Source organism: Triturus cristatus, chromosome 4_1, assembly GCF_964204655.1.
Source record: "Triturus cristatus chromosome 4_1, aTriCri1.1, whole genome shotgun sequence".
Lineage (NCBI taxonomy): Eukaryota > Metazoa > Chordata > Amphibia > Caudata > Salamandridae > Triturus > Triturus cristatus.
The window spans coordinates 413,208,645-413,230,805 of NC_140585.1; the positions used below are offsets into that span (position 1 = coordinate 413,208,645).

The 22,161-nt window shown below is 44.0% G+C and overlaps 1 protein-coding gene across 1 annotated transcript in view; it reads left to right on the forward strand.

The window, feature by feature from the left end:
• Nucleotides 1-22,161, forward strand: part of LGR5 (leucine rich repeat containing G protein-coupled receptor 5) — an 829,784-nt gene that overhangs the window by 166,513 nt on the left and 641,110 nt on the right. Inside the window, exon 2 of the mRNA XM_085652528.1 lies at nucleotides 8,986-9,057. Within this exon, the coding sequence (XP_085508654.1) occupies nucleotides 8,986-9,057 (72 nt within the window). The remainder of the gene's footprint in view (nucleotides 1-8,985; nucleotides 9,058-22,161) is intronic.

The following is a 22,161-nucleotide window of genomic DNA, read 5'->3' on the forward strand; positions in this document are numbered from 1 at the left end:
ATCTCCGGTGGTGTTGGCGAGAAAGAATAATAGGTCTTTGAGGATGTGTATGTATTTGAGAGATTTGAATGACAGAATCTCAGTGGATAGACATCCTCTGCCTAACATTTCAGAGATGTGGAGTTCTCTCAAGGGATCCAAAGTTTTTTCCTCATTAGATATGTCATCTGCTTATCACCAGATTCTATTACATCGGATCAGGAAGTCCCCATCTTATGTAATTTTTTAACCATGGAGGAGCTTTAGCTTTAAGTGTATGCCTTTTGGTTTGGCTTCTGCCTCATCTGTTTTCTAGAGGATGATGGAGACCATGTTCAAAGATGTCCCTAATATGAGATGTTTTCAGGATGACATTCTAGTATTTTGACCGGATGAAGCTTCTCATGACAAAACATTGGTATCTGTTTTGACGGTCTTGAAGGGGAAAAGGTGTTATGTTGAAAGCTAATAAGTGCACGTTTTCTGTGGAGTGTATGGACTATATAGGTTAAACATTGTTGGTCCAAGAGATAGAGCTAGAGGGAAATATGGTGAAAGCCATTGTGGAATATATGGTGGCAGAAAGCAAGGATCAATTGTGATAATTTTTAGGTACTTTAGAGTTTTATGCATGTTTCAGTCCTAATTATAGTGAGAGAACCCATCAGTTAAGGTAACTCTTAATGAAAAATGTGATCTTTGTATGGAGTGAGGAATTGAGTGAGGAATTTGATTCTATCAACAGTGAATTGGCAAACGCTGTTCTCTCAAACCATTTGATACTTGGGATCCATGTGTGGTAGTTACAGATGCTAGTCAGTACAGATTGGGTGAGGTATTGTTACAAGTGCGAAAAGGGAAGGATGAGATGAGATGGTTGCTTTTGCTTTCCTGGCTCTGGGAAGAGCTGAGTATACTTATTCTGCCATAGAATGTGAAGCATGAACTTGTTGATAGGGTTTTGACCACTTTAGGAAGTATCTGTGGGGATCTGAATTTACCATTTGGATGGATCAATCACCAGTGGTCAATTTGTTCACAACCAAAAGGGCAGGTAAGGCTACACCTAGAACTGCCAAGTGACATTACGGATTGCAGGAATTCTAGTTTTGTCTGGAATACATACCTAGAGAGAAGAATGCCTATGCTGAATGTTTATCCAGGTTTCCCCTCAATATAGCGGAAGTGGTGTCAGAAAGTGCCAATGAGGATTTTTGCATTGTTGCTTTTATATCAGGATGTGAGTATATATGCATTTCTGAGGAAGAACAGAAGGAAGCTGTTAAGGAGAATGAGGTGTTGAAGGTAGTTATAAATTGGTTAAGTAAGGGATGGCCAGAGAAAATAATTAGTGAATCCATCATGGCCTTCAAGCATGTGTTCTCAGAATAAATGTTAAATATAGCATTTTGAGAAGTACAGATTTGCTGGTTGTTCTCCATGTTATGCATGAACAAAAATAGAGACTGGTGCACGAAGGACATGTGAGAATGAGAGCCATGAAGAGGAGTATCAGAGAGATGCTCTGGTGGCCAGACATGGACAGGAATGCGGAGCAAATGTTAAGGAAGTGTGTAGCTTGTGCGATTATCAATAAACCACAGAAGACTTTTCCCAGTCCGATCAAAGCTGTACTGACACCGGAGAAACCTTGGTATACAGCATTGGGCCAAGGTATCTGCTGGAAGAACTTTGCAGGTATAGTATTGTATTGGCTGATTATGGGGCACAGTGACCTGGTTGGAATTTGTGAGAGGGGCTAGCACTGAGGTCATTTATTTCTTGCAGTCATTTTTCTTGAGGGAAGGAGCTACTGTTGAGTTAGTAACAGAAAATGGGGTGTGAATTCTTTACAAAGAGTTTCAAATTGTTTGGCTCATTGTGGCATTGAACATGTGACAACATATAATCCCAGGAGCAAAGGGTTGACAGAAAGGTGTAACCAAATTGGATATATTACATTACAACGCATGCCATTACATCGCATGCCGTTGCAACGGCAAATTTTACCCTGACTTTCTATCGGGGGAGCGCTGGAAGTGGTAATCCAACACCTTCTACCCACTGCTGCACACCTTTTTCGTTGCAACGGCATGCGATGTAATTGCATGCGTTGCAACGGTCGCGTTGTAAAGGCTGCTTCCCAACCAAATCATCAAGGATAATATTCAGCTGTCTGTGGCAAATAGATTGGATTGGAAAAAGAAACATAAGGATTTGTTTTGGGCAATTCGTACTGCTCCTAATGCTGTCACAGATTTATCACCCTTCTCGTTGTTAAAGGGTTATTTGGCTACTACTAAATTGGTTTGCCCTTGGATGTGTGATTTTTCTGTGTCTGAAGAGAAGCATGCGCAAGTGACAGACAAGTGGGAGAATGCACAAAGAAAGGCATCAAGTTGATTTTAAAGAAGGGGATAGGGTCAGAGTTAAGTTGCCTGGCATAATATCTAAAGGGCATTCTAGGTTTTTTGATACCAAGAGAATACAAAGCTTTAATGACCGTGTGACGATGCTTGAGGATGATAAATGGTGGAACAAGGAAAGTCTATCGAAGCAGAGATGGAAGTACTGTCGAGAAACAATACAGTGGTTCCAGGATCACCATCTGTATCTCAATACGAAAGGTGCCTGCAAATTTTAACGGAGAGAAGGCCACCTTTCAAACTAAGGCTATGTCTATATCGAAGATCAAGTTTTGTGCAGGTGTGTTTGTCATCTTGTAAGACTACATTATAGAACTCATTGCTCAGTGCTATGGGTTGGAGTTTCAGTTTGTTTTGTATTTTTTTGGGCTTCAGCGGAAAGATGTGTTGGGTCTTGGTCATGTAATGCTGTGGGACAATGGAATAGAATGTCCTGGGGCTGAGATTCAAAGAATAGGAATTACAAGTTGAATCTCAGTTGTATTGAGGATCCTGTCTAGGGAAACACTAACTTACTTACTGAGGTACCTGAAGTCATCAGAATCCTTCTTTTCCATGATCTTCTATTTGGAGCAGTTTCACAAATACATGGAATGTTGGCATCAAGGTGTTGATTATTATAGACCCCCAATTTCCCCCACTAAAAGTCTGACATTTTGCTTAAATAGAGTTCAAATCAGTTGCAAATATAGCATTGGATACAAATACACAAACATTATTCAAAATACCAACATGAAAAACATATTATAACAAATTCATTAAAATAGTAAGTAGTTCACAGATTTCTTATGTTAGCAAAGTGATAACACATCTTTATTGTAGCAAAGCCAACCCAGTCAATGCCTGACAGAGAGACAGGTGACACTAATAGTCAGTCTCGACCCAGTACAATAAGTGGTAAATGAATGTAACATATATGTGACTTTGTGTACATATAGAACATTGACTGGTCTAAAAACAATAAATGTTCTTGTACCAAGCTTCAGGTACTAAGCTCAGATGTATGTATAGCATCTCAGCAGCAGCCTTGCCAAAGACCACCTACCAGATACAGAACACTCATTCAGACTTCTCTACATACATTTCTAGAATGGAATCTTTCCTTGTACTTCTCCATGGTGCCATAAGCATGTCTTTTGGTGAGAATCCCCTTCGAAATTTCAGCATGCCATTACAACAGACAGAAGACTTCATCAGGATAGTGATGTTAACATAGATTTTCTGGTCATGACTATTGCTGCAGTTCAGAACTATCCACTATGATTTTGGGTGATTTGTACCATAGAAGATATACAGAGAGCTACGTGCATTTCCAGCAACAGATGCAGGCTTGGTTTAAGAGCAATATCAAAAACACAAAGGGGGGAGAGTAGAGGCAGGTTGAAGTAGGGACCTGTCCTCCACGGTACTAATATAAATAATCAAGAGAGGTACCCTCAAAAAGGGAAGGGGGATTTTTAATACCTTGCAGAATACACAAAAGGAAAAGAAAAGTTGTTTTCTTTTCATAAAATCCTCACTCACCTGCGTTTCCCCTTTGTGGCATGCTTCATCATTGGGTCCATCCCTGTCCTCTACTGACAGGGGCGTGCTGCTACCGACAGATACGCGGGAGCACTAAATTGTTCATTAAACGGGGGGTCCCTATACACCTATTCACCTATGATAAATTCTAAGGGAGTGTTTTTTTTTTTTTGCAGAAGTGAAAAAAAGGTTAAAAATACCAAATTTGTGGATCCAAAAACAAATGTATTCCCTACCCCAGAGAAGGTATGCTAAAATCTGGGGACGTGTGGGAAAACCCTAGGCTTCAGAACCTATTGTTTCCCTTTATGGTCAACTAGTTTCATGCCTCTCCCCAAGGCATTTCGTCAGGACCTAGAAGGAAAAATTATGTTCCCCCTCCAGGTGTCTCAATCAACACAATTATTATAAAAAATTTATAAAGAAAAAGTCGAAATAAATATACAGATCGGTACCTCAGGCGAGTGCTGTCAGGTTTACAGAGAGGGAGTAGCCTTGACGGAGGTTTGACTTCAGGTGTCCCTCCTCATACTCACCGATGGACTCATGGGTCCCAATGATGGTCGCATTTTAAGTCTTTTTGATATTTAACACAGGCCAATTAGGTGCTGTATATTTATTTCGACTTTTTCTTAATAAATTCTTTATAATAATTGTTGCCACCTGATGGTTTTAATACTGTGCAGTGAGTAGTGCTCTCTGGTATATGATTTTGCAGCTTCTTTTCCTCGAATGCATCTAAATCATGACTGACAATCATTCAACAGATTGCTTAGATATGCATACTTTGTGGTTGCCTTTTGATTTTCTTCTCGACGACTTTGCTGGGATAGGGGAAATTCAAAAATGTCCTGCAAATAAATAAGCTTTCTGGGTTAGCTGGTTTGTTCTTCTGAAGTTATAGGTAGTAGTAAATTGGGACATTTTCCATTAAGCAGTGAGTGTGACTCCAAAAGGTTGGTGATGTTTGGTTAGTGAAAGCATGTGCATGCATTCCTTGAAACAGAGTACCTGGCATGTATCTATATATTTAATGAAGCTTTCACCCTCTTTGTTGACTTTAGATTTTCATCTTATTAAATAAGCCTGGGTCCCGCAAATTATGTGTCAAAGAGAGGTTACATGAGATGGGACAAAAAGAAGTGCTCATAACATTTATATGCCTAAAGGAATGGCGGTTCGTGGATATTGTTCACTATTTCAATGGGGATTTTTTTGTTAGTTCAGTAATGCATTTGATGCGATGTTTTTTGTCCATTCTGATCTTCTGTACATTATATGTATGTCTTTCATTGGCTTCTATTAGCCTCTTAATTGGATTGCCATTATTTATGTTTCAAGTTTTGTTCATCCCTTTCCATGTTGACCAATTTGCCACTTTACTGCTTATTTGTTGCTCTAGTCTTATGTTTTATGTTCTTCCATTTGGATGGATTGACTCCCTATAGCATCATGATGATCTTAAGATATCATTGATAACCTCTAGCCATTTTTCTGGGTTCATTTGATCCACCTGTTTTAACTGTTCGAAGTCATAGGTCCTCTGGAAGGCAGTTTGCCTCATTGTGTTTAGTACTCTGATCCTTACAGATCAGGGTTGTCCCTTGAAGCAGGGTCCTAGCATGTATGCGGTGTTCCGTTAGAGACTTACCTAGTATTGTAAAAAAAGGCTCACCTTGTCTATGTTGACTGTGTAGAACATCAGGCCCTATGTGTGTTTGTGTGTGCATGCCTCTGTGTAAGTGTGTGTCTGCCCTTTCCCTAGGTGCTCTGGGCATCGTTTCTATTTTTGTTTTTTTATCTGCTACACTTTTTTTACCATTTTTGTTCAGAGTTGGGCAGTGATTTATGTTTTATATATAGGCCCTTGGTTGCTCAAACTACAGTGGATTATCTCAGTTAGCAGATAAAAATCATAATCGGTATTGTAAGAAATTGGATTATTGGTTTAAAGTTGTGAAAATTCACTTAAAATAATAAGCACAGTCCTTGTCAGGGTGAACCACAAAAGTCACTAAATAAACTTGTGCTTAACCCTCCAATAGCTTGGCACAAAAGCAGTCCGGCTTGACTTTTAGGCAATGTATAAAATGTTATGATTTCACTTTGAATGCTGCATGAATACAATAAAATCCCTTAACTCTTTAGAAACATGGAGTACATTTTTAGAAATAAAATGTAAAAAAAATTAAAAAGTGTAAATATTTAGGTAAAAATGGCACCAAAAAGCGTGAAGCCCGACTATGGGTATCTGGTCGTGCAGAACCAGGACAAAGTGATAAGTTCAGGTCCACGGCAATTGAGCACATTCCAGATACAGTGCCAGGTTCGGCACGTTTAAAGTTTTAACTTCTGACTTCAATGCGAGGACTCTGCTTTGCCCCATGTTGGATCTGGTGAGGCTTTCAGTTTGGAGCTGCGGGGCTCTGCGTTGCTCGGCACTGGATCCAATGAAGCCTTCAGCGAGGAGCTTCGTTGTGCAGCTCTGCAGGGCACTGTGTCACTCTGCGTTGGAACCAGTGAGGCTTCCAGTTGGGGGCTGCACAGCTCTGTATCATTCAACGTTGCTTCCAGTGAAGCTTTTGGTTAGAAGCTGCACAGCTCTGCATCACACTGCATCTGATCCGGTGAAATCTGTAGTTAAGCAAGGTGAAGTACACTCTGACTTCAGCCAAGGGTCGAGGACCTTGAGGACATTACTTGGGGATCAGGACTCCAACCGCAGCCAGCAGAGGGGGCCAGGTCAGGTAATGTTCGGTCTGGTCAGCTGGGAAGCAGGAAAGGCCTCTGGAACTTGTTGTATCCCTGTAGTTCACACAGGCTGTCAGTTAACTGACCATTGGAGTCACTTCTGAGTTCCTGGGTTCAAGGCAAGCTTCATTCTACTGCGGGTTTCAGACAGCAGGGCAGGAGTGTTCTGATATCAGGCTCAGGACATGCCACATTTATGCCCAGTGCCAGCCTTTTGGGAGGATAGGGGGACACTTTGGTCTAACTCTAAAACTGGTTCTGGTCAGTTCTTTCTTTCCCCCTGCGTTTGGCTCTAGCCTAGCTAGTGAAACAAACAGGCAGACCTAGGTGTGAGCTGTATCCGCCAGTGACAGTGTATGAGTCTTCTGAAACCAGGAAGGGCTGGGTACAGGCCCCCAGTTACTCTTTGAAGTGTGTCAGGGCAGGGGCACAGCTGCTCCCAGCCATCCTGTCAGGAAGACCCTCACCTTTCCACACCCAGGCCATCTATCCACTGTCTGGGAGGAATACACAGCATACCACAGGAGAGCCATTAACAGTCAGGTGACCCTGGACACAGGCAGAAAGGCACATTTGACTGAGGCAGGAAAATGCCAACTAAACTATCAGAATGGATTTTAAATTCCTATTCCAATGAGTCCATGGTTAATTTTTCTGGCTAGCCCCAAACTGAAGTTATGCATTATAAGGAGTTCTAATATAACCCAGTTATTTTCCAATGGAGATCCAGCCTTGCCAAAATGAAAGACACCAGTGGAGGTTTTTCACTGCCAGGAAATGTAAAATTTAAGTACATGCCCTACTCTATTAAAAACCATGCACCCTGCCCTAATGCTTGTTGGGCCTACACTAGGGGTGACTTACACATATTGGAAATGAACGTTTAGGCCGGGTAAAAGGTTTAATTTGCCAGGTTGAAATGGCAGTTTAAGTCTGCACTACAAGCTGCAATGGCAGGCCCGAGACATGTTTTTCAGTGCTACTTTAGTGGGTGACACAGTGAGTCCTGCAACCCACTTGAAGCATTTAATGCACAGGACCTTAGTACATATAGTAACATATACTAGGGACAGATATGTAAATTAAATGAGCCAATTAGCTGTATGCCAATTTGAACCTGTCTGGGAGAGTGAGCACAAAGCACTTTACCACTGGTTAGGGGGGACAAAGTGTACAGAGTGCTAATGCTAACAAAAATGGGTTCAGCTACAGAAGGCAAAAATCTGGGGGAACACAAGTAAACGATGGTCATTTTCAACAGTGAGTGAAAATGTATCATAGCAGCCACTTAACCTCTGCCAGTACTTATGCTTGATTAGTGGGGTTTTAAAGATTAAGGTGTTTAATTACCATGAATGCATCATAGGGCTGTTGAGCCTTAGTTTTGTAATGATTTTAACTAATCATCAATAAATTATTAATAGGGATTCAATTAGTGAGCAGTTCATAAAATCAGCACCTATCCCTGTTTTAATGTTTTCAGTCATTTGTTCTTGTTCAAGTTGTTCAACTTTAAATTGGTTTAAACATATTAGAATATAGATTAAACCAAATTGTGTGTTAACTGAATGGGTTTGGTATTGAGAAAGAGACAGTTTTTCCCACAAACGCTGAGACAGATTGTGACTTAAAAAGACTTCGATTTAGAGAGGTAGAACGAGGCTGTACTTGGAGGGGTCATAGAGAAAGGCAGACACAGAGGGACAGAGAGAGAGATAGAAAGAGAGACAAACAGACAGACAGACACAAAGAGACAGAAAATGAGATAGAGACTGAACTACATAGATAGACAGACCGATGGATCTTGCAAATGCACGCACAGGATGTGCTGACGGTCCTTACACTATCATCGGATTTTAATTGGGACGTAAGGCGATATTAACAAAATGCAATTCCATGGAAACAGAATGGCAACAAATGAATGTGCTTTCTGTCTCAGTATGTGGCACCAATACCACTGGGTTTTCCACAAACAGAGGGGATTTGATGCTCCCTCAGAAATTATATTATGTTCTTTCAATTGGCTCATAAAAGGTTGTTTATCACAGATAAAAAATCTACACTGTAATAAAGCAAATTCTTCAAAATATCTTAAAAGAAATGAATACCATAATGAGATCACTGCCAAAAAACACAACTTTATCTATACAGCTATGCACGGCTATGCAAACGATAAGTTGAACTATAAAAAATTATAAAGTGCTGTAAAGTAAATTCATTAATGAACTGCTGCAACATGCGAGGAATGAACAGTTTGAGTGTTTGACATTTCATGCCATAGTTATACCCTTTGTTTCTCTTGCAGGGATCTCAGTATGAACAACATCACTAAGCTTCCAGTAAACGCCTTTCGCAATCTGCGCTTCCTGAAAGAGCTGTAAGTATTTTTGACGGGCACAGTACACACTGGATACATTCCTGGGCTGGTCTCCCATGCTCACTTTGAGATCCAGATAAAAAAGTGCAGGAAAGCTGTCAGCACCGACACACTTTACACATGAGGAATCACTTAGTCGAAAACTCTGCCTTTGGCTGAGATTCTGGAAAAAACTATGATAGGTATACCATTAGGCTATGTGTGTGTTAGGTGGAGACTTTGATAAAGAGATACAAATTGTAAAACGTAGGGTGTTTTGCTTGCTAAATACACAAAAATGAAAATAAGTAGCGGTGGCGATACTTCCCTGCACTATCAGTTCCACAAATATGGTGCTCAAACCGATAAGGTAACACCGCCTACAGGCCCCCTGAAACGCAACAAAAGAAGGGACCACTTCAAAAAGTCTTGAAAAATAAATCTAGTTAGGTAAAATTTTAGCAAAATCCAAGTGGGTAATTCTTTCTTCAATTCAGTCCATTAATTCAAGGAGACTGGTGAATGCTGTGTTAATCTTTTATCTTTCATCTTCCAACCTTTTTTCTCAGCCCAGCCAATTTAATTAACCAAAATATAGTTGCCTGAGCAGTGCTGGATCCAAGTGAGGACTTCTCAAGATATTCTGCTGCAAGCTGGTTGCCTAATTTAGCAAATACAAGGAGATGATGGACGAAGTGCTGAAACGTTTCAGACACCCACCCCAAGTCACAGATCTAGGTTGAATCCATCATCATTCTTTAGCTCACTTTGTCACCTCAGTTTGGACCCAGCCATATGCAAATCAGTCTTGACCCTGTGCCAGGCCAGGTCCACCCTGGACCGGAAATAAGCACCCTGGGACCAGTTTCGGGGTAACACCCCTCATCAGCCAGGCTAGTTTGAATCCAGGGGCAAGGTGAGCAAGGGACCAATGTCTTGGCATACCCTACCAACTTAGTGCAAACAAAGCAAACACAAGGAGATGATGGACGGAGTGCTGAAAGTTTTTAGACACTCACCCCTAGTCACAGATCTGGGTGGAATTCATCATCATTTTTTAGCTCATTTCGCCACCCCGGTTTTAGAACACCTTGTTGTTACTAAGAAATGCTGAATATCTCCCTCTAAAATGGGCTATCGCCCTGCTGAGAAGCGCTGCTCCTCTTCCTTTCAAATTTAAGTACAAGTTTCTGGTATTGGCAATACCTTCACATTTAAAACGCTGTGCTTCACTAATAGGAGTCTTTTGCTGAATGTATATGGTTTGCTTTCTAGCCTGCTAGGATTTTGTAAATAGTTACACAGCCGGATATGAAAACTTTAAATTCTGGCTCTTGTAATATACAATAGCCAGTCTTACTATAATGAAACAAAAATCCACTTGTAAGCTTTAACTGATATCAAGAACATGTAAGTGAACAGGTTATATCTCGCCTAGAGGTTTCCCTAATTGGATTTAATCACACATTATTTGCTTTTCTATTCAGCTTTTCATTTGCCTATTATTCAAAATTACTCAAGTACAAGTTTTGTAGTTTTATCCCTATAAGGATAGATGTCTCTCAGATAAGGTTCATATCCACACCACGTGAAACATGCAAATGCAATGAGAAATGTAAAGTGAAGAGAGGAAAAGATAAAAGGAAATGACGAATAAAAAATAACGCTAAAAAAGAAGACTGTTAATATCTGTATAGTATGTTAATGACATTTTTATTTTTTCATTTTAAAATTTGACTCGATTTGTTACTGGTCTCTGGTCACTTTCTGTTTGTGAAATGTGGCTACATGTATACTTCATTTCTTATTGTTCCAAGGCAATGTATTGGCCCTGATGAAGCGAACCCATTGTCACGAAACACGTGTTGGCCCTCTTTTTTTCTGTGGTTAATATAATTTACTCACATTAAGATATTCCCCGGAATAAACGCGATTGAGACACATTAAGCAACAAGCAGCCCTGTGCCATGTTAATTACTGGAAATTACTTTCAATGGAAAAAAGTCTTGTAATCATTATTTCATTTACAGACTTAGGACATAGTCTGTCTCTGGTTTCATGGTTTGTTAGTGCAAAGGGGAAGGTACGACAGAGCTCTTGAGGTCTGACCTGTCTGACAATTAAAGGACCTTTTCTGGTCCATGGTAATAGTGTTAGTACAGGTCTCCCCAACACCACGAGTTATAACTTAAATATCAGCTTTAAATATATTTGGAAAATGCGACCATCTTTCATTAATAGTCAGTCTAGGGGTTCTGGAAATGCATTTTTTTTTGTCTCGAGTACAAACACATCCAATTTTTATATAATAATAATTTATATAATAATTCATATAATAATATTAATTCAGCCAAGCAAAACCGTCTAATTTATTAGGCTGAACTACATACAAGAGAGCTACTTACAGGTACAAACAACTATCAGAAGGTCACGAGCAACTTGTTTGAGAAGTGTGTATTATAGCATCTAGGCCAGTATTGTTTTTGTACTGAGAGATATTGAATTGGGGCCGTCTGTTCCAGCGGAGTAACCACTGACCTGATTTACCGTCTAGTCAGTGTTTGTAAGGCAAATTCATATGCCCTAAATAGGGACCAATAAAACCAGAGAAAAGTTAGGTTTCAAAATGAAGCAAAAGAAATAAGGATAGAAAAATAAGTGTGTACATGTACATGATTCCATCTACACTTAAATAGCTAGTGAACTGAAAAACGTAATATGTATTAAGCAGGATAGCGTTGTTTATTATTTGAATAGCTTAATTATGGTTTCAGAGGTCGTAATTCTGAATAGTGTTAGAGCAACGCCAAGTAAATGGCTGTTTTAGCCATCTTGGAGTAGGTTCAACCGTGGTGAAATATTTATTTTTATGTCTAGCATAGAGAACACTTTAGCTTTCTTGCCACTCGAATGCAATTGAAAAAAATCACAAATAAAATTAAACCATTCATATATGCATAATTAAAAGTACTTTGATTCAGCTATCTCTAGCCACTGATCACATTTTGAGTCAACTAACTTTATCCACTGTATGTCGTCACTTTGAGTGCCTGTGCTCATTGTTTACATCTGTCTAAAAGTTGTCCCTTACTCTTCAGTGACAAATTTTATTCAATATGTGTTTTTTAGTTATTGTTTTATATTAATTGTATATAATGACTATTTATTTAGTCTGCACTTCGGATGCAAAGGTAGGCAATTATTTCTTTTGCATTGTGTAAAGTTTGTGTTATGAAGTAACACTGTAACTTTGTCACTGTGATTTGAGTGCTTGTTATTCTTGTCTGATTCACAAGTAATAGTAATAAAAATGTTCGCACAAGTGTTATTTTAATAAAAAAATTAGTAGTGATATCCGTTTATTAGTCAGTGCGGCCTGTGATCCTGGCCTAAAGAGTCCTTGGAAACCGTCCCTTGGCACTTGCTTGTTTGTGCGGACAGAGCTTAGAGACTATATGGTGGATATTCTCAAGAACGTGTGATAACTATCGCAAAATTAGCTTAACGCAACTTTGCACATGGCAGTCTATCGCGGGAAAATAACGCTGTGTTAACATTGCATTCTCAACCCGGCGGCACCATGCGATAGTCTCACGAAAACGTGCCAAATGACCGCGTTAAAACGAATGCGATGCCCAAAAAACACGAAACACGAATGCGAAAAATGTTGCGATGTGGCCAATCGCGATACAAAAATCTGCGATAACCGGCGACAGGCCTGCAATTCCCACGCGTCATGCGGGAAAATGCACTATAAAAACACCGAAAAATACAAACAAAATAATTCAAAGTGCGTAGCACCATGTAGGAAGCCAGAGAAAGTACAGAGGACGGCCAGAACCCCACAAGCCCACAGGAGGACCTGCCTGGGACCTCGGGATCACAGAGGGGCAAGGAGAAGAAGACGAGGAAGATGAGGTTCAGTCCGCAGGAAAACAGAATCATCATCACGGAGGAGATAGAACACCACCAACTGTTCGTCACCTCCAACGTGCCATTGGCAGATAAAAATGCATTATGGCAGGCCATCCTGGACAAGGTGAATGCAGTCGGAGTGAGGAGGAGGACAATTGGAGAGGTCTAGAGGCGCTGGAATGATTCAAAGCACAAAACCAAGAAGAAACTCGCTGACAACCATCAGGCAGCAATGCAGACTGGAGGTGGCAGTCCAGCGGAACACCAGGAGCTGGATGAGATGGAGGAAATGGTGTCCACAGTCATCAGTGGGGAGACGGTGACAGGAGTTGGGGTTCCGGGCACTGCTCGACAAGACCTGACACAACAGCACCAGGGTAAGTACCGAACAGGGACTGGGGGACGGGGGAGATGTGCACAATGGCACACATGCACAATTAAGTAGAGCACACTGCACACCCACAATGACTGGAGCATGTCCCTGATACCCTTGGCACTCTGCAGCACACATACAAACAGCAAGTGGGCCCCCGTCCACTATGGGCATAAAGGTGTCCCCCCCCCCCACACAGCACCAATCTCACAACCAACCCATGCACACGTGTGAAAACCAGAAAAGCTGCGTGTCTGTGAGCCACACTGACAATGCAAATGACACTGCATGACAAATAGCATGGCTGCAGTCCAATTTTCATGACATCCTGCATACCATGACACTGAGGTGACTGAGTTTGGAACCCATCCGGAAAGGAGCAGGTCACACCCTGACACATCCACGTGCACACACAACCCCTGACGGCAACAACACATCGGATGATAAACCATACCCAAGAGCCCAAATAAGCCAAGTCTGCAACATCTCAGCACTGTAGAAGCACAGAAGTCAAATGCACACTGCCTCAAAGGGATAATGGGCAGCAAAATCAAAGCTACAGGGGCAACTCACCCACAACGCAGCACACACACACAGCAATAACAGCACATCAACAATTATGACAATGTGGTACGAAGTGCAACACTTTCACTGCAGAACAGAGGACACAACTGGTTCTGCTTGTGCGTAGAAACTGGTCAATCACATCTGGCATAGCAGGAAACTGTGAGATGAGAGTGTACATGTACAACCTCACATCCCTGATGTAGTTCAAATGTCCACTGTCCAGCATGAAATAGTCAGCTCCTCCCAAACAGTCACAATGTACATTGCCATGCAGTCTGTATGTAAACTTGTACAATGCGTCAATATACATGTAACACACTGTCAACCAGCATCTCCCCTTTACATTGCAGAGGGACAATCAACACCTCCTGCAGAGCAGACCAGACATCTATTCAGTGATGACGAAGAGGACTCCCTGGACATTTGCCCCAACACCCTCCAGGGGCTCGTGGATAGCCTCTGCACCCCACCCCCAGGAGCAGTGCAGGCCAGCTGCATCGAGGTGACCCCACCCCCTGCACAGACCACATAGCAGGAAGCACCCACCACCACGGGTGGCTCCCAGCACCTCACCCAAGAACACATGGCATTCCAAGGCCAGGTGTTAGACTGCCAGAAGGAGGTGGCTGAACATGTGCGGGTGGGGTTCGACAACATGGTTAGCCAAACTGGATGAAATACGTGGGTTTCTGAGTCACATCAGGAACCACTTACACTCACTAACAGACACACACAGTTCGCTCCATGATGGCCAACAATCCATGCCCGACACCGCTGGAGTCATGCCTCAGAGAGGAGAAAAACTGTCTATTCAGAGTGGCCTCAGCGATGTCAGCCGAGAGTTGGCACAGATGATGAGGATAACGGAGAACATGGAGAAGATGCATGCGGAAAGAATGGCTGCCACGGATGCACACCAGCGAAAAGTTGTTGGTATCTTCCATGCCCTGCAGATCCTCATCATGGCATTACTGCCACTAAGGCAGTGTCAGATGAATGCTGTTGGTACTTCAACACACACATTCTGGCCACTGATGTTTCAGTGGCACACAGTGCTGCAGACCAAACATCAGCACCCACATGTCAGACAGATAACAGAGAGGACGAGGATGCGGGTGATTCCACCTATGTAATAAGAAGGAGACAGTAGCAATCCTCTCCACCATATGCCCTGTTTCATCTTGGTGCTGCCCTCTGCATCATGCCCTGTAAAAACAGCTCCCACTGTCCCCCGAAACACTCCGCGACACTCACCTTGGACCTCGACATGGACTTCCATATTCTGTTTGCTCAACAATGACACAGAAATCACACTGCGGACTGTACTCTACCTCTTCCGATGAACTTGTCAATCCCTGAATGACTCTGGCTGGCCCTACACTGGTCTACAATGTAATGTGGTGTTTGCATGGCCATGTAGTGCTCCAGTTCCGACAACCCCAATGAATGTGAATAAAACATTCAAATTGGCACAGATGTTTCATGTCCATAATCGATCAAGTTTGAAAGTATGGATGAATGTAAGGACATTGACTGAACAAAAAGGTATACCCTGGGAAATGAAAGCAATGCGCATGTGTGACCGTGACACACATAGGCAGTGAGATGACGGAGAATGTGTGCAATAGCTGTGGCCTCAATGCACAGAAACAACACTCGCGTACTTTCACAACTTTGCCCCATTCAATGTTAGGAATAGGGCTGTGTTTGGATTGTCTAAGTCATTGGCAGAGCTAAAGTAGTGTCCCCCATCACATTTGACAACAGAATATCTCTTCGCATACCTACTCACACTCAATTGGGTGGACACAGCCTGGAGTGATGGATCACATTGATAAACATGGCAAGAAGTTGGACACCATACTCACATTGCTGAAGACACATAGGAGCACAGGTCTATCAGCAACTATCCCAACCACAATGTCTGGCTCACAGAGGTGGAGGTGGCAATAGGGACTCCCCCCTCAGTGAAATACGTCAGTCAGTCCCTCACTGTGTATGGACAATGCTCATTGAGGCACACGATTTGTCATTCTAATCAACACTCCTCGCAATTGAACACTAGTGAAGTTGCGTATATTTATTTTGCATGTGCGTGTCAGTACGGGCAAGACAAGGGCCACAACACGCAGACCAATGCATCAGACACTAACAGGCAGCATTCAGACACGGTACAGTTCCACGTGACAGCCGTTGTGCATGTGCCCGGGATGTTCGGACAGTGCGTTGGTGGCTCTCGTATAACCGGCACTCCTCAGGCCTGCGGCAGTTATGTGAATGATATGCCACAGCTCTGAGCAATAAGTCGGATGTGTGTGCAACGTTTGGACGTATGGGTGGTTGTGTATGTAAGGGTCAAGGACATTCCATGCAAGAGTACCTCGAGCCAGGACTTCTGTGTGTGTGGTGTGGATACGTTGCTCTTTCATTTGCGCTGTGTGTAGTGTGGGAGTCGTCATCATCTGCTATGGTATCTCTCTAATGTTGGTCTGACAACTGCTTGCATTCTGGAAATGTGATGTGGCTTTCGCGCTGCAAATTAAGCTAGGCTTGTGGTGCACCAATGGCGAAACACATACAACAGTTGGCATGTATGATCCAAGAGCCCGAGCGGTCTTGCGCTCCTTGTACAATCCCTTCGTGCGCGGCCGCCATCCGGGTGCATGCAAAATTGCAGCATTGTCGATTGCGGGCCTTGTGGAGCCGACACTGCGTCAGAGACACACGTATCAGTTGGTTTCCGGTCCATCCCAGAATTGAACCACGCCCAGAGACCAGGGATAATTATTCACACCCCTACGCTGGCCTGGCGTACGCTGACCCAACCCACTCGGCTTACGTTAAAGGGGTGGACGACGTCGCTACGTGTCCCAGTTCTTCCCCACTGCCGGAGGTGAAATGGGTGCATCCACCTGGCATATCACAAGACTCAATCATAAAGGGTCCATGACTTGCGTTGCACAGACTTGGTGGCAACGGATACCCAGCAGACGGCACAGGCCTACCCCCACGGGACGGTGACTTTCGGTGCACTGAGGTAGGGGCACCTTAAGTGCTGATAGGGTTGGCAGCCTGCAATGATGCACCTTCCTGGCGGTCCGGACTGGTAAGGATTTGTGTGAGCCCTGCTGGACCGCAGTGTTGGCCTGAGCCAGTGGGAAGCGCGGGCCTGCCGCCACGTGGCGTTGCCTCACAGTTCACAGAGTTAGTGGCACGTAAAGAGCTGGGCGGATGTGCAGCCTGTGATGATGCCGTGTGCACTGATATGATCTCTGCCATTGTGTAATCAAGACCTAGAATCAGGTGTGTGACCTTGTGGCCAGCGGTGCAGGGCTGCATGATGTGGAGGCTGCCAAGGTCGCGGGACACGGGCTTGGAGCTTGCACCGGCACATGGTGGGCCCTCTTGGAGACACGCCGGTGGCGGAAGGTGAGCAGTGAGGCCTCGTTGCGCAGGGGCAGCCAATCACTGCTGGGGGGGCGGGAGGGGCTGGTGTGCAGTACTGTGTGCGCAGGTGCGGGTAAGCGCTGATGGTGTGTGCAATGATGTAGACTCTGCCATTCATGATTTGGGAATCTGCTTCAGATAAGGGGCCTGGTGGACTGCAGTGTGTACCGGCACGTAGTTGGAGACACACCGGTGGCAGCAGGTGAGCAGAGAGGCCTGGGTCTGCAGTGTCGGCACACTCTCTCCCTCTCCCCCTTTCGCTGTCTTGCTCTTGCTCTTTCTCTCTCTTTCTCTTTCTCTCTCTCTCTCTCTCTCTCTCTCTCTTTCTCTCTTTCTTTCTGTCTCTCTCTCTTTCTCTCTCTCTCTCTCTCTCTCTCTCTCTCTCTGTCCTTGGATGAGCGCATGACACACCTTCTTATCTTTAAATTTTGTCTTGCAGGCTATGACTTACAGATTGTCTAGAGAAGACCCGCCATGACTCTTCCACATAGTTGTAATTAGTTTAATTTGAATAAATTGTTTTGTTTTGAAATTGTTATGTTATGTTAAACTTTTATTTCTATAGCGCACGGCTACTCCGTGGAGTGTCCCGGCGCTTTATCGAGGCAGCTCAGTAAAACCGAAAACATAAAAACAGACTAAAGAAAAAAAGACAAAAAAAGACAAAGACACCCTACAGGTTAAAAAGCCACGTCTTGAGTCTCTTCCTAAACAGAAGGAGAGAAGAAGAGGACCGTAGGTCCAAAGGCAGAGAGTTCCACAACTGAGGGGCCCTCAAACTAAAAGAGCGACCCCCAGTGCGGGCCTTCCTCACCCGAGGAACCACCGCGAGAAACAAAGATTCCGACCGCAGAGATCTAACTGGGCGATAGAAAGACAATCTCTGCTGTAGATACCTCGCTCCGGTGCCAAATAGCGCTTTATGCGCCAGGGTCAGTGCTTTAAACATAATCCGCTTCCGGATAGGTAACCAATGAAGCGATCGCACCAGACCCGAAGCTCTCGCTCGCCTATGAAGGCCAAAGATGGCCCGGGCCGCGGAGTTCTGCACAACCTGCAGCCGCTGAACCAGATATTCCGGAAGACCTACATAAAGGACGTTCGCATAGTCCAATCTCGAGCCTATCAAGGCTTGCACAGTGATCTTTCTGTGCTCTTCTGAGAGTAAAGGCAGGAACTTCCGGAGCATCTTAAGCATACCAAAGCAGGTACCCACCAGGCCAGAAGTATGTGAGCTCAGTGACAAATTATTGTCAACCTTCACTCCCAGATTCTTAGCCACAAGCGATGCCTGGACAGGGCAATCCATACCTAATGGCCACCAGGCCTGCCAATCAGGGTCCAGAGAGCAGCCGAAGAACAGCACCTCCGATTTACTGGAGTTTGCCTTAAGGCCGTTTCGCTGGAACCAGCCAAAGACCAACTCCAAGCAACCCCGGATGTTCTCTCCATCAAAAGCCTGGCCTTTCCCACACGTGAAAAGCAGTTGAGTGTCATCAGCGTAGGATACGATCCGGGCCCCAGAGGACTCCACCAGTGCCGCCAAAGGTGTCATAAAGATGTTAAAGAGAGTCGGGCTCAACACAGAACCCTGTGGAACACCGACTCCCAATGGCGACATCTCGGCGGAGCTCGGAGAGGCCCAGACCGTTTGTCGGCGGCCTTCGAGAAAAGATGTAAACCAATTGAACACCGTCCCCCTCAGACCGATGTCATAAAGTCTGGAGAGGAGCACCTCATGGGGGACGGTGTCAAAGGCCGCCGACAAATCCAGCATGACGAGCATGACCCTTCCTCCAGAATCCAGTGTCTCCCTGATGATTTCCGACACTTCCAGCAGTGCCGTCTCCGTGCTTAAATTAGGACGGAAACCGGACTGCGATGGATGGAACAAATCATTGGATTCGAGAAAGCTGGAGAGAACACCATGTACATGCTTCTCTGTGATCTTAGCCAAGGCCGGCAAAAGGGAAATCGGCCTATAATTGGCCAAGACCTCCGAGTCCAACCCAGGCTTTTTGAGGAGGGGGATCACCATAGCTCTTTTCCATGGCACTGGAACCCTCCCCTCCCTCAGGGAAAGATTCACCAAAGGGTTGACTAGTGGGTTAACCACGGCCGCCATCTTGGCCAAAAATTTGGCAGGACAAGAATCCAATGGTGAGCCCGATTTAAGGTTGGCCAGTAGAGCAAGAGAAGCATCGGCCGAGACAGGAGGAAACTCAGCAAAAACCGCACCCTGCGCGGGCGGGAAGGACAATCCGGCCATCGGACTGGAACACACCTCCACAGACCTCACTGGGAGTCCTGGATAGATTTTATTTTATCCGTGAAAAATTTGGCCAGGAACACTGTGGGCCAAGTAGGATCTAGGCGCCGTAAACTCCCTTACCACAGTAAAGATCTCTTTACAAGAGTTGGAGGCAGTCTCAATCCTCCTGGCCAGATATTCCTTTTTCTCCCGGAGAATATCCTGATGATAGGATTTAATCATTATCCTATAAGCCGATCTAGCTTCCGGGTCATAGCGAAGGCGCCATGCCCTCTCGGCGACCTTACACTGCGCACGAGTAACACACAATGCCTTCGTGAACCATGGGGCTGAGACCCTCTTAGCCCTATCCCGAGGGGCCATTGCGGGGGCCAGATCGTTCAGCCTCTCCAACAGCCATCCCTGCAAGGACTCCACATCCTGCTCTAAATCCCCTGTAAGAGGGCAGGGATGGTCTATAGCAGCCTGAGCCAGCAGCTCGGGTGTGACTCTATGCAGAGCCCTTTGAACAGTGCCATGCTGTCTGGGGGCGCTGCTGAATAATTTTTCGCCACCCAATACACCAAATCTGGCCAATCTATGGTCGGTCCAGAGCACCGGAAGAAGCTCCACATCAACAAGAGGAACCGAGGAGAAAACCTGATCTAAAGTATGACCCTTGTCGTGTGTGGAACCAACCAAAAAAGGGACAAAGATGAATGACTGAATTTCCTTTTCCTGACCACACATGATTGTTGATTGTTGTGATTGTGCGACATCAGGCGAATTGTTTTGTTCAGGATTTTGTACAGTTGATGTGATATCTCTTTGTCCGGAGGGGGGGGGATCCTGGGGGTGGTTGCGGTGGGTGTTGTGGCCCTCTTGGGGCTCCGAGCTGCAATGTCAGTGGCTCCATGGCATCTGTCGTTCTTCATGTGTGGCTCTGGGCTGGGCTCCCTTTCATGGTGCAGGTTGTCATCTGACTTAACACACGGTAAGAGCAGGTGTTAAATCCCTGCTGCTAACGCGCCTTATGGCATGTTTTGTGAACTTATCGCCGATCTGGCTGGTCGTTGAGCATGTTGCGAAGTGGTGTTGTTGCTGCCTTTTGCACGGGAACGGCTACTCTGCATATCATTAGTGTTAGTTGCCGTGATATCTGTGGCGATGTTTTTTGCGGCTGCTATCGCAGAAAACTGGTGATATCGGCTGTTAGCACCAGCTTGTGAATGTTGCAATGAACTTATCGCCACTTTGGCAGCGATAAAGTGCCGCTAACTCGGCGATAGGTCCTTGAGAATATGCCCCTATATTTTTACTGCGAGCATGAATGGGTGCTGGTACTGTCGGTGATCCTCATTGGCCATGTGAAGCCCCCCACCTGCTTCCACCGCACTAAGGGCACTCTACCAGCATCTTAGCCCCTCACAAATGCCCCCAGTGAACAAAGCGCAGCCAGTGGGACGTCCCAGCCTGTATGGTAAGATGCACCAATCTGCAACTTCCAAGAGGCAAACAAAACACAAAAAGCTGTAGCAGGATAGATACAGTATAAATCATAAAAGCATAAATCGGCCGATATTAACACTTAAATTGTTATCGGCAGTATTATTATAATCCTGCTGAAATACTTCTAACATATTTTATATAACCTGGATAACGCTTTTTTGAGTTCTCTTTATCATGTAAGACACAACATTTATTGATGAAAAAACTTAACATTTATCTTAAATCCAAAGTAGAATATTTGTGCGAATAGACACAATTTATCACATCAAATTATTATGTCGTTAAATGTCACACAATCCTTGCTAAAGCAAAATGTTTCTGAGAATGACAGTCAATTCCGTTTTTTCGGGCTTTGTTCTGTCAGCAGGTAGACTGCCCAAAAATAGCACTGGCCCAGAGTACCCGCTTGTTTACTCGTGAGAAGTGCCGTTACTCTCCCTCTCAAAATAGAAAAGTGTTGGTACTCAGTACCGGACCGGCCCATTTAAAGCACTGATCAAATGTCTCTGATAATTTGGTTCTCAATCAAATTGTGTCTCTTCTGGATCTTGTCTGACCGGCTCCTTGTTCTTCATCCAGATGTTTTACAACGTATACATGATCTGTCTTTTAAAATTCTACTTTTAACTGGTTGGATAGTTTGTCCTAAATATGGTTTATAACAAGGACACCAGACACAATAAACAACGTTTTTGGTTTTACAGTTTGAACGTTTTCGTTGTGTGTATTTAATGCCATTGCCTCTTTGGAATTGTTTGTGTAGTTACAGACTACACATTGTCCACATTTGTTGTTGTGTCCTGTAATTGGAGGGAACTTCAGAAGTGTTTGCAGATCTTTAGGTTCTGTTTCCTGGTGGCTTTAACCAAGTGATGTTGTATATTTGTAGTGAATGAGATGAGAAAATCAGTGAGGACAATTATAGGCTGAGGTCTTTTAGCCAAGACATGTTCTATTACTGCTAGGGCTTCATCTTGTGTAATATTGGTATGGAGGGACTTTATGGTCATTGTTACCAACATCTCATTATCTGTGTCAAAAGTTATGCCCTCATATTTATTAG